This window comes from Ruditapes philippinarum, unplaced genomic scaffold (assembly GCF_026571515.1).
Source record: "Ruditapes philippinarum isolate M1 unplaced genomic scaffold, ASM2657151v2 ctg2925_1_1_1_1, whole genome shotgun sequence".
Classification (NCBI taxonomy): Eukaryota; Metazoa; Mollusca; class Bivalvia; order Venerida; family Veneridae; genus Ruditapes; species Ruditapes philippinarum.
In genome coordinates this window covers 1-13,843 of record NW_026858332.1, presented here as the reverse complement: position 1 = coordinate 13,843, position 13,843 = coordinate 1, and the positions used below count along the sequence as shown (strand labels likewise).

At 30.9% G+C, this 13,843-nt stretch overlaps 2 protein-coding genes across 2 annotated transcripts; both read left to right on the top strand.

Annotated features, from left to right (window-relative positions):
* The first annotated feature begins 5,603 nt into the window (after positions 1–5,603).
* LOC132752852 (heat shock 70 kDa protein 12B-like) lies at positions 5,604–6,532 on the top strand. Its single transcript, XM_060743238.1, has 2 exons — positions 5,604–5,981; positions 6,308–6,532. The coding sequence occupies exons 1-2, from the start codon at positions 5,604–5,606 to the stop codon at positions 6,530–6,532; spliced, it is 603 nt and encodes a 200-aa protein (XP_060599221.1).
* LOC132752853 (heat shock 70 kDa protein 12B-like) lies at positions 6,413–9,302 on the top strand. Its single transcript, XM_060743239.1, has 3 exons — positions 6,413–6,520; positions 7,337–7,497; positions 8,145–9,302. The coding sequence occupies exon 3, from the start codon at positions 8,511–8,513 to the stop codon at positions 9,207–9,209; it is 699 nt and encodes a 232-aa protein (XP_060599222.1). The 5' UTR covers positions 6,413–6,520; positions 7,337–7,497; positions 8,145–8,510; the 3' UTR covers positions 9,210–9,302.
* The last annotated feature ends 4,541 nt before the right edge of the window (positions 9,303–13,843 follow it).

The window sequence follows — 13,843 nt, the reverse complement described above, 5'->3', positions numbered from 1 at the left end:
TTTTATTGCTTGTTTGTTTGATTTGTACGTTTGTTCTGGCGTGGGACTTCGATCCCCGGGAGATGCTTTGGTAGTTTAGCGCAGAGGAAGGTAGTCTAGTATTGATGTAACTCTCCAGGAACGATGGTTAGGAAACTACCCGCCTACATGACTGAAATACTGTTAGGAAAAAAATGAAACAAACAAACAAAGTACGTTTGTTGTTTCTGTAGTTTTTTTCGCTGATGCATGTAGCAATCTGATTTTAAACTAGATTGTTAATTTGTTTGAACTTAAACATAGACTACAATTCGTATAAGTTTGTTATGTTTTGTTTATTTTTCTAAAAATTATTTGTAAAGGTATATAACTTTGAAAATTGGTAACTTAGACAGATAAAATAATTAATGGAATTTAAATGTTGGTATTTTGTCAACATAAATTTTCGATATTAGTTACAACAAATAACGATTTTATTTCTGTCAATTCAAATTATTTTACTAATATGTACTGTGTAAATGTAAACATGTATCATTCAATAATACACACATTCTTTCTAGGACAAATTTGCAAAATGTCAGCAAAATACTCAGTAGGTTGTTTTTGTTTTGTTCTGTTCTCATGTGCATTATATACATGTACCTTTATCATCATACTTGAGGAACAAGTTTATTCCTATCTCATTATGTTTAGTATTTACGTCTCCGTTATTTTGTTATCTAGCTCTGTTTTACGTTACCTTCCCGTTACCAAGTCTCAGTCGAGATGTTACCTTTCATAACTCGATCAGTCCTATAGTCGGTCAGAGTTTATTTAGCAGTTGTACTGTACCCTTATAGATGAATGATATAGTAGCTTATTGATCGGCTATTGAGCTGTCTAATAATGGAAGACAACAGTTTAAGAATCGTGTACAGTTTAAAGTTACATTTTTGCAAGAACTCATTATATCGTTAGTTACAGTAGTATTACATTACACTTAACTTTGAGAGTTAAATATAGCTTAGCTACAACACATTAAAAGTAATATCGGTGTTACATCTTCTGTCATTCTTTATTGATATGCAATGACGGCAGTCAAAGGGAAAACACAAGCAATTCTAACCTGTTTACATTAGGTTGAATTTGTTTATAATTGTACAGGCATATTTAAATAAAAAAAATGGTTGTCAGAATTATTATTAATCATAATTGTACCGGGACAGACTATATGTTCCTTTAGATGTCAAATATATACATTCGTCTTACATTATCGAAGATTACACTCTCTGTATCTGTTTACATCTGAAACCACGTGGTAGAACTACTTTCACTGTGAGATTATTATGAATAATAGCCGAGGTTGTTCCGATTGGGTAGATGTACCCAACATCCATCGAGTGGGAGACTGGAATGATTTGCTGTTAAGTAGATCCACAGATATTTGCCATATCTGATAACAGAAAGTCTGATCCACATTTCTCATTGCTTAGGAGACCAATTAGTGATAATGCATGCTCTGATGGATTTATATGAAGGTAAAGTGGGCAAACCTACAGCTCAGACAGCTTTTTCTCAGGACATTGTATTGGTAACCATGTATACTTGAAGATCAGTCAAGATGTCCGATATTACAAGAAAGCAGAGAGACTCTCTGAATATTGAGGCCATCTAGTTGTACAGAGTTTTCCATGTTGTAGAATGCTGACGTTAACCTTTTAGTGATTATGTACGTAGTCTTGTTCCCTGCCTACATTTACTACGGAACGTAGTATATGGGGAAGGAACTCCAGACTATTATGTACGAAGCATGGTGCAGTTTTCTATGACTCTTGCAATCGAAAACTGTACTAGTAACTTATTGAAACAAATAACTATGGCTATGAATACTGAATATGCTAAAATTTAAGTTTTCATTGAAAAATGTTCACATACCTAAAATGTTAATTTGACCATTGATATTTTATACGCACGTGTATATTGTGTGTATTTGGCTCTAAGCATGTGCAAATGTATTTATAATGTTATAAAGGGCTCATAAATTATCTTATAAACTGGGAAATAAATCAGCAGCACGTGGCATGTTATACCAAGTGAACATTTACTACCGCCACATTGGTTTGCGTTTTTGCCAATGATAGATGTTTACAAAACTAAATACGGATATTTCAATAAGTTTTGTATTATCTATCTGCTTTCTTTAAATAGCACCAACTAGATAGAATAAATAAAGTTTTAAGCAAAAATCTTTATATCTACTCAAGATCTGAAATACCCAACTGACTGTAATATATCATAGATAAGATTTTTTTAAATAAATATATCGGACTTCTTGCTAACTAGAGTATGTGTATATAACTTTCTATTATGTAGCTTCAGGGATTTAAAAGTTATTTATATCGATTGTATAGTTTTTTGATGTTTTTTTTTTCTATTTTCAATAATTTCAATTAAGATATTTGTTAAAACCTTACCTACATATAAATATGTGACTATATTTTTTGTTTTCATAAAATAATAATACATTTGCAATTCATGTGGACCATAAAGCTGTATAGATATATGTTGATGCTTGATTGTAATAAATTTCTACTTTATAACGAAACAGTGTGGTCTTTATGTATCACCGAAACACGATATAATTCTATTCGATCAGTATCTATTTGGATATCTGTTTCCTTGGAGTGCTAAAGTATGGGCTTTTTGAATTAATGGCCTATAATGTGGGCAAGCATGTCTTTTGATTGTTAATAAATATTTGCGCCTTATATTTGATTGTTTTCATGAATAATATATCGCTTCAACTTAACCAAAATAGTGTACATGTCAATTTAAGAAAATTATCAGTATCAGATGATTAAATTGTGTACTAAAACAGAAAAAAGACTGAGTATGGTTGATTGGCATAACATGGGTGACATTCATATTCATCAGCTACAGAGTGGCATAATTTGTTATCAAAAGGAGGTTGTTATTTTCTTTTGATTAACTGTAATGTCCTCTCGAATAACTCAATAGGGAAACATAGGGCTCATAACAAAGTGGTGGCTGCTTTGATTGCCGGGCAAGGTGAATTATTTCCTGATATATTATACATCGAGTCTTAAGGTCAATGGGCTCCCATGTTTTATAAGTAGTCGGTCACTTGCGAGAAATAAAAAAAATTAGTGATGAGTAATCCAGGAAAACCAGTTAGGTGGATCTGATAAAATGTATTACAATCGGTGTAAAAACCAGACAAACATACACTCCATTATGATGGATTTAAGTTTTGGCTAAAATGCCTATCCTACTAGGGGATACTGCATTATGTTGGGTCTAAGTTTTGGCTAATATGCCAAAATACATAATCCAATATGTAGAACATATATAAATATAACAGGTAATTGATGTACTTCATACATCTGTTGCATATTCTCACTCTTAGTCACATCCCCTAGTAGGATAGGCATTTTAGCCAAAACTTAGACCCAACTTAAAATAAATTCCTTCAGAAAAGATAATGTTTTGCATATTTGATATCACTATATACATGTAATTGTTGCTACAGAAAAAAGTCCTAAAAATCCGATGTATATAATTATATAGTCTAAAAGAATTTAAAGTATAAAATACTCAAAATATCATGTCTTGAAATCACATAATTTTTTAATTAGAAAATCTATGGAAATAAATACAATTTACTCATTAATAAAATAACACATTAACACAAAAACATGCCTTATTTTAATATAAATACTTAAACAAAAGTTCATTACATTTAAAATTTGCAACATTGCGTAATCTATACATAATCATTCAGACTGATATAAAACATTATCCAAAAGCATTCGTCACAAGTTTGTATTTTACTTCCTGTTTGTGAATTCATTGACATTTAGTAGGAAGACATGTCTGTTATGGTATGTTATTTTTAACTTTTGATTTTTCTTGAAATTGCTCAGATAGTACTTAATTATTTAATCTTAAAATGTATACTGCATTTTAACCATTGACTATATGTTTTGTTTTCTTGAAATAAACATAAATTTGAAATCGAAAGTTATACAAATAAAATATCTGTAAATCAATTCTCAAAGTCGACGCTGCAAAGTATTATCGATAGGTGTCATCATGCCAGGTCTGATATGTTATTTATCATGAAAATACAGATTTCTCGATGAAACAAAACTTTTTTTCCTGAATAATTTATACTTGGTAATATTCTATCATTTCAAAATAAATGTAAAAATCGATATTTCATTGCAAACTTGACGTATGTGATGGCCTTAAATTTTGAGAAGAATGTCTCTTAATTAATCAAATGTTATTATTACATATTTGATGAATATTTGCGTCTTATATTTCATTGTCTCCCTGTACTTATCCAAAAATAATGTACACTCAATTAAAAAGGGACTCCACTGAGGTTAAAAAGCGTAAAAACATAACATTTGAATTTCTTATATAAATGAGCTGGGACACTTTAAACAGAAATACATACAAAGATAGTTAAGAAATATAATTTGAAATAAATTGAAAATCGTATTTTTATGCTTCTCTTATCTCGATTTAAGTAAAAAGCGTTTAAACGCTTTTCATTTTGAGTCATTGTTTTACAATTTGAATAATTATTCAGGAAAAACGAAGTGCGCGAATGATCTGAAATTTTGCACAAAGATTAGTGTTCTAAACCTACATCAAATGGTACATTTTTGTGGAAACATATTTTCAGTCCAATCATGTCAAAAAACCTCAGTGTAGTCCCTTTTAAGAAAACTATCAGAATCATATATGTACATTTAATTAATAAAGTAGGTATTTCGCCGGATAGATATATTTTTGGTGATTTTTCATCGTTTTCATTCATCGAAGGTATGCTGCAACTTTTTTGTACAAACTATGCAAATAGATATAAAATCCATAGCTGACTCATACCGCAGTTTACAAAACAACAACAATAACAAAAAAATCACACACACTTTTAATGACTATATAAACGGTTTTGAGGTTATGCCTGTAAACACGATTAAAGAAAAAACTAACAAAACAAACATCGATATGAATAGTGTATACATACGAATCATAAGGTTAATGTTGGGAAAGTTGCAATTTAGGAAATTGAACTAGATAAAAGAATTTCTCTCCTGCAGTAATACATGACAATCTGAAGAATTCGGGATTATACGTAAGCGAGGCATTTAGCTGTGAGGAAAAGGAAAAAACAATATGAAACCAATCGATATCATTGATTTAAAGTAAATAAAAAGATTTTGCAATTTATTTTTTATTTGTTTAACAGGTTGCTGACGAAATACAAATGATAATATCTAAATATCTTTCTGATACGTCTTTATATAAAAAAATCAGAGTATGTACATATAGGTTCAACAGTTCATAAGGTCAATAGTTAATTAATGCCACCGACTCATTATTTCATTTTCATTGAACAAATTCATAGCATTAATCTAATCATCTCAGTGTATTTACGAGATTTGTAAGTTTAAAAACATAAACACTTGTGTAGGCCTTACATAGCTTTTTGTATCAGTTTACTTCATAGAAACGTACTTTTTATTTCAATCAACAATAACATGTATTTTGTTAAATGTATATTTATCCCTATTCTTATTTCATTCAATGTTTCTGGTTTCCTAGTGTTCCTAATGTATGTTGTGTTGGCCAAACATCTGAAATTATTTTCATATTATGCACAGGCTTCCAATCCGCAGAAGACCACAAAAAATCTTCTTGTTGGAGCGATAGACTTTGGAACGACTTACTCCGGCTGGGCCTTTTCTTTTAAACATGACTATGAGTCGGATCCGACAAAAGCAAAGACAAAACATTGGCAGTCAAGATCAGGAACTTTAGTGACAGAAAAAACACCAACATGTGCATTGGTAAATCCAGATGGTAAAACACTGAAAGCGTTTGGGTACGATGCAGAAAACGAATATAGGGAATTACTTGATAAAGGAGAAGAAGAATATTATTTCTTCTTTAAACGATTCAAAATGGAACTCTATTGTAAGATGGGCAAAGTACGGTTTCATATATCTTAATATTCTTTATCAACTCCCAAATATAAAGAAGATAATTATTTTACTCATGAAATCTCTTATAAGAATGTGTCAACCAATCATCCATTGAACGATCATCATCAAGTCCCGGTAGGCATATTGTCGGAGTTTGTGATGCAATCACAATTGGCAGGAAACCTGTTTGGACAGTTATTGATTCAATGAAGCTATACTTAAAGCAAGATAACGGGTACTATGTTCTTCATCCAGAAGACATATGAATCAATATTTCTTATTCATTCCAATTGAAAGAAAAATCTTCATTACATGTTTAAATATTATTCCAGGACTTAAAAAGAGACATAACAATCAAAGACGAATCCAGCAGACCTCTTTTAGCAGCTGATGTCTTTGGAATGTCAATCAAGTTCTTGGTAGATGACATGTTGAATAATGGTATAGATGGTATAATCAAACACTCTGAAATTCACTTAGTTGTAACAGTTCCTGCAATTTGGTCCGATGCCGCTAAACAATTCATGCGTGAAGCTGCTGAAAAGGTAACAATGTAAATTTAAACGTGGACCGTTATATTAGTAATGGGCAAGCACGTTTTGCACCCTGACTTTACTGATTTCGAATGATATCATTTTGTCCAATATGACTTAAGTTCAGATCTACTTATTTCTTTTATGCAGATCTGATGATGACCGTATATGTTTCGCCTTAACAATTCGGATTTCCCATGCAATCAATCCGGTTTTTACATTGGCATTAGAAGAAGTATCAAAATACCGTTATCCATGGAAGTTTAACAAATTGTTGATTTTGTTAGGAAAAAAATGTTTGAAGTAATTTTTAACAAATTATCTTGAAATAAAAGAGTAAATCTTGATGGACAAGATTTTTTACCTGTCGCCTATATGGACAACGCGAAATCGTGAGAATTACCTACTCACCAGTATTGGTTTTCCCAGCGTTAGAATTTGAAACAACATCGCTTTCAAAATTTTGAAAGTTCGCCGATGATTGGCTGTGGTAAACAGAAATGATTTCGTTTTTGGTCACGGTCAGATCTAGAAGCGGAGCGTTATTTATAACTGATTTTAATCACAGTGTTTTTGTCAGAACTTAATGCTTATTAAGCCAGTATGAGTGTCGAAAATTACTCCAATATTTTCATCATTGAAAAAACTCCAATTAAATTAAAATCAAAATAAAATAGTGTCTCTTTAGATATTCTGCATAATCTCCTGTCATCACATTCTAGAAAACAGTATGTGAACAGAACCAAATTAGCATTTAGTTCTTTTGAATTTCATTTTAGTTATGTTAGCAAATACTAGTAATTAATCGAACCATAATTACTTTCTCAGACTGGTATTTGTAAAGAACAACTAACAATCGCACTGGAACCCGAAGCGGCTTAATTCGTTGTATTGCAGGCATGTTCATATGCATAAACGTGGTGAGATTGGCAATGTTTCGATGAACAAGTTACCAATTGGCACCAAATACATAGTTGTTGATGCAGGAGGTATTGGTCTTTTAAATATCATTGAATATTTTCATTTTACAGATTCATAGGCGTCACATATGCAATTATATCAAAATTAAAAAATACATTTTTCTTACATTTGCTGAATGATTTTGCTACTACTTATAAATCAGTGTACTGATACTGCTGGATATAGGCATAAGTTTAGCCTTTTCCTTTTGTCGAATCGGTTACTTTAGTCACACAAAAAGCTGACGAGTGTTATCATCCATACGATTGTTCCGTTGTGGTATACGTTGTGTAAACGTATTCTTAGTTTGCTTGGATCATATACTAAAAATTAAAAAAAAAAATCAAAAAATATATGCGGTAATTATTTAAAAATTGCTATAACTTATTGTTTTAGGCATTGAATAAATAAAAAAAAGAAAGATGCATAAATTATTAAACGTTTAGAGCTCTTTATTTCTTGTTTCCAAGTCATGTTGCTTTTTTGGTAATAATAAAAACAGAAATAAAGCATATATGTGCAAGGAAACTTAAATGAGACAATGTTTTCCTGAAATGATCAAATTTTTAACAGGAACGTTTAAAACTTACCTGTGAACATTAAAATTATAGTGGTTTGAACTTCGTGACATTACTATCGATGGCATCATATGTGAAATACATGTATTATTTACTAGGTGGAACGATAGACGTAACAGTGCACGAGACAGGAAATGAGCATACTTTGAGAGAAGTAAAACCTGCAAGTGGTGGCGATTGGGGAGGTATAATGGTTGACAAGGAATTTGAAAATTTGCTTATACGTATAGTAGGACAAACTGTTTTTTTAAAAATTTAAACACGAAGAAATGGAGGATTGGCTTGACATGCAACGAGACTTTGTGTCACGGAAACGAGAGACGATTGTAGACAATGAAGGTAAAATAGGGATGAGAATACCTGCATCCTTAATTGATCTTTACAATTAATACTCACAATTTGACCTTTGTACTTCATTAGCATCGTCTCAGTATGCTGGTCTGATTGAGCTCAAAAGAGATAAGATGAAGATTTCTAACAAAGTCTTTGTTCAACTATTTGACGCGTCAGTGACAAAAACGGTTGGTCATTTGAAGTCAGTGCTGTCCGACGGCTCACTGCAAGACGTGAGAGTGTTACTGATGATTGGTGGTTATTCTGAATCACCGGTTTTACAACATGCAGTATTAGAAGCATTGTCGGGAACTGAAGTCGTTATACCTGCCTGCGCTTCATCAGTTGTTTTAAGAGGTGCTCTGATATATGGACATAATCCTTCTTCAATAAGTGAAATGATTCTCAAGTATACCTACGGCATTGATTACACACCAATTTTTATAGAGGGAATTCATCAAGAGAGCAAACGATCTGAAGCTATAGACCATAGTATTAGATGTCGTGATGTTTTCGGTAAATTTGTTACAACTGGGCAAACTGTGAATATGGGGAAAACACAAGTAAAGAGAATATGTCATACACTTTCAAGTAAGCAGAAGAGTTTGCGGTTTAATATCTTCGCTTCAGAGAGAGAAGATCCTGTTTACATTGATGATGACGGATGCTTTGAGATAGGACTACTGAGGATAGAGTTCGATGAGGAAAATAATACGAGTCAAAGAGAGGTTTCACTATCTATGTTATTTGGTGGGACTGAATTCATTGTTGAAGTGGAAGACAAATGTACTGGTAAAAAGAAAATTACCTATGTTGATTTCCTTGGGTAATATAGTAAAACATTTTCGAAAGGAGAATAAAAAGAAAGGACGAAAAGACAGGAGTGTTAAACGTTACTTCCACGCTGCTAAGATATATTTTAAGACATATATGCATAATTCAGTACATTTGCGATACATATTATTGTACAAGATAAGGCAATGGTATACTTATATGAAACCTTTTATATACTAGATTTACTAGAGACTAAACAGATACTATACACTATATATACACAAACAAATCGGGATTTATGAGTTTGTTTAAATTGTTTTTGTTTAAAAATAAGTCTCATACCCTAACAACTGACCGTGAAAATTAAAATCTTGATGAAATAAAATGCGTAATTTCATTTTCTGTATTTTTAATGTAAAATAAAAATTAATTTCACTGCAGGTACACATATTTTCAGTATTTTCACAGTTGTCTTGCCGACTTTCTTTTCTAAATTTAGCTGAAACACAAAATTAAAGAGGTAGTCGTTCGAGACGCAAGGTAAAACAGCTATAAAAAATCATGGTTACCGCAAGTCCTGAAATATATATTTTCATACCACTCCAACAAGTTCTTTGTAAAGGGTATTTAAACTACAAGCAATTAAAGAAAAACAACCTGCATCTACTCTTTACTGAAATGACTTGAAAGATATACTTTTGAATAAAAGTGGGCCATTTAGCCAAGAGTCATTAAGACTCTTCAATAAGAACTCACACATAAACCTTTATGATCAACAATTTTTGAATCACAAATTATACAACTTTTACAAGTTGTTTAAATTTCGTATGCAGTAAGGGCTACACTTAGTTCCGCTTCTTGTGTCTCATAATACTAAGCAATGAACTGACGTACAGATGTCATATTGAATTTGACCTCGGTGTTATTTTCTGATCTCAGGCTGAATTAATCAATACAAATGATGTAATTAAGGGTAGATTCTTATTTTTTAATATAAAACCCTGCTTAAACGTTAGGAAAAAAACAGGGTTAGTTTACATTTAGAAAATTCTTCCATTTTTTTTTCCATTCTTCAACCCCTTTTAAGCTTTGAATATTGTTCAGTTTTATGTTCAATAAGAGAAGAGAAATGTGGCGGCTCTTAAAACTCTGCTGTACATTCAATCAGAGATCCTTTAAGCTCGTTCAACATAAAATTCTTCTTGTTTGTGTGTTTTTTTAAAATTCTATTCATTGGTGATCCAACATCAAGTGATACCCTTTTAAAAATCATAGAGACTACCGCTTGACATAAATTGTAAAGAAGGGACATTTACATCATTGAAATGAAACATGAAAAGTCTGTTGTAAGCAAATAAAACTATTACGAAAGTAGACGCTTTTCATGATCTATTCGTGATAATGACAACCTAACTGAAAGATTTTTTAGTTCGTCAGTGTTAAATAGTACATAGTACTCATATAGTACTTTATTTGTTTTTGGAATACATGTACTTGAGAAATTTGCCTATCTACTCTAGGGTCATGCAATAATGAAAAGTAGCAGAATGAGAACATTGCAAAATATGATTTGGAGGAACCAGCGTTCCATTCGAGCTTCATTAGCAAAGATGACTGAATCTAACAAAGATTATAAGAATTAAAAAAATTTGCTTCCTATCAGTATAAATAATGTTATTATTAATGATGGACGATTGGTAAAATAATTCACCAGGAAAAGGGCACTGTTCAGTCATTTAGGTGAGTGTAGATCAATAAGAGCAAACAACGTTGATACCCAAGTTTGATAACCAGTTCTATACCCAACTATTTAAGACTATTTGAATGTCATCGAGTTGGACATCAAATAGCAATAGGGCAGAAATGTTATGCACACAAAGTCTGTTTAAGAGATTATTTAAAGTTATCAGGCTTTATATCATCACAAGGTTTGCTAACCCCTTATAACAACGTTTGAACGTATATAGGCAAATATATTAGAAGGGTAAGTAATGTGAAACTTAGCTTTAAATTTTAATGACATACATTTCATCGAATATAAAGAGAAGTGAATGTTACAATTCGAAAAGTTGTTCATTCATACTTGATCATAATAATTATAAAAAACCAATATTTTCATATATTATCTTAGCTTTTATTTAACTTCTTGCTATTCTCGCAATAAATAGCAAAAGACAAAAAAGTTTTCGATATCGTGATGCCGGTTAGATTTGACGATACTTTAAGGAAAACTTATTACTGACAATGGAAATATAATAATCTTCGTTTTGATAAAGAATATAGAAACAAACGCTTCTTTTCTGCATGTTGAATTTCTTCATGACCTCAAATGAATATTGGACAGCAATAATATATATGTGTGGTTACTTTGGTACCATTGTTGCATGTCCATTTCCTTTTACCTTAAAGTTTGTTAACTAAAGTCACTTCAAGTTAGACTTATAAAACACAGTGTACTTTGAACACAAACGTTCTGAATTTGAGCTATATATAAAGCCACTTTTGATAATTCATACAACAAACTTTGGCAATCCAAAGCGCAACATTGAGCATGTTTCACATTCTTCAAATCCCAGCAGGCACACAACGTTGTTTCAATGTAAGGTCGTAACGTTGATTAAAGATTCTGTATGTTGCAATTAAGGTTGTTACCACACTTAAGTGAAATTTTATATATGTATATAAATATGCCTCTTAAACAATTTTTAAACATCGTATTATATGTAAAATATCTACTGCAAATATTTCTCCACAACATTAAAATGTATGCGTTCATTTCTATTGAAAAATTTGACTAAGATTTTATAGAAAATAAAATTCTAATTACCTCAATTTATTAACATGAAATGAAATGTAAATCCGGTAATATCTTTACAAATAATGCTTTTTGGAACTAAGAATATTGATAAATCTTCATTTGACCATTATATTTATGATAATATTTATGATAAAACCATAAAAATTGAGTTACAGGACCTTTAACCAATACCAACTATGGGCGAAAAAATTACGTTAAAAGTTAATTCGTATATCTGCATTTATATTTAGTTTGAATGAAAAAAGCTGTAAGATTCATTGCATTGTGAAAAATAATGTTGAATAAACTCGTTGATGAAATAACAATTGATGACCCTGGCTGAAAATGAGAGTAATACTCTTATAGCTGTATATTATTCAATAAACATAGAAAGGACTGTCAAGTATGTTAAAGTTTTTTTTATCATTTTGTTATGCTTATTGTTTAGTGTTTCTACAAAGTGAAATAAGGGATAAAATTGTAATATTTAGCATTGCTGTTTTATTAAGTTATATATATCAATTACGGGATTTTTCGTTTTTCTTAGTAATTTAGTATTTCTGACGATTTACATTTGTTTTACTTAAAGATACTGCATATTTGTCTTAGCTAGGGTCTCAAATGAACATAACTTTGAAGAATGCTGCAAGTAAATATTGGGGAACAGTTTGTATACCAATCAAAGTTTAAGACTTCACAAAACAGGCTTCAGTGATTTCAAATGTATACTGTGAATTTTTGAGAGTAAATCAGATCACTTAATTAATAAAATATAAAATTTAAATTGACAATGTCAATCTAAACTAGTTAAAATCTGGACAAAGTGTGGTCCCCCCCCGAAGCATTAATCACAGCAAAATTACATGAAAATTACAGACTCAGTTTGATTGAGAATAATGATAACGTGCAACATCCCTCATGCACCCTTGCACCGGCTGGAGTGGTACTAAATCTTCAACACTTAAAAGTGTTAGAATCAATGATCCCGTAGGGCCAGAAACACTAACATGAAATACGGGACAATTTTTTGCAGCTGTTACACAGAATTGTCCTTATTTTTAAATGCAGAAAAGGTAATAGAAAGCCAAATGAGCTTTCAAACAACATCATGAAGCACTCAACAATTTCCAAAAAAATCTATAAGAGATGGTCGATAGCAACAGATTGCAGTTCAAGACTTAAGCTTAAAGACTAAATCATTTGAATTTAAGCTTCATTTTAAGTCTATTTCTGAAGTAAAATACTAAAGTTCAATATTTTCTTTACTTGTTATTGTTATGTATGCAACATATTACATGTATATAATTTATATCTGACCAGTTGGTATTTCCAATATTATCATTGTTCTATTTTTAGAACATAAACTACATGTATGTACTATAACTTTCTTGACTGTTGTAGAAAACTCATGCATTATATTTAGATAGAAATTTCTGGAATGATCTTTATTGTTGAAGTTGCTAGATTATGATTACTGTAGTAAATGGAAGACTATTCTAGAAACTTCTTAGTTAATATATATAAGGAGACATTTTTCATTACTCCTATCTTTAAGTCATCAGTTACCTTTTAAGTCATCAGTGATGTTTTAAGTCATCAGTTACTTTTTAAGTCATCAATATATTTGGAGTATTATTCAAATTGGATATTAAGTGAATTATTGGAGCTTGGATTTTAAAATAAATTATTCTTGTGGATTTTATTGTGGGAATTTATTCTTAAGTGTTCTTGGATTGAACTTGGATTTAACTGTGCTATTCAAAAAGGATCATTCCAGGATCAGACTAGACATTGTAAGATTTCATTTTAATTTGGACTTCAGGTATTTGTAAACATAATTTGTTATTTTGATTTTCTTTATTAATTTTTCTGTAATAAAATTTGTTATTGTTA

What these genes read in the sequence shown, in the direction of transcription:
- LOC132752852 (XM_060743238.1), top strand. Translation starts at nt 5,604, where the DNA reads ATGTATGTTGTGTTGGCCAAACATCTGAAATTATTTTCATATTATGCA. An exon ending in TCTATTGTAAGATGGGCAAA is followed by an intron (nt 5,982 to 6,307) that starts GTACGGTTTCAT and finishes ATATTATTCCAG; the next exon opens with GACTTAAAAAGAGACATAAC.
- LOC132752853 (XM_060743239.1), top strand. Translation starts at nt 8,511, where the DNA reads ATGAAGATTTCTAACAAAGTCTTTGTTCAACTATTTGACGCGTCAGTG.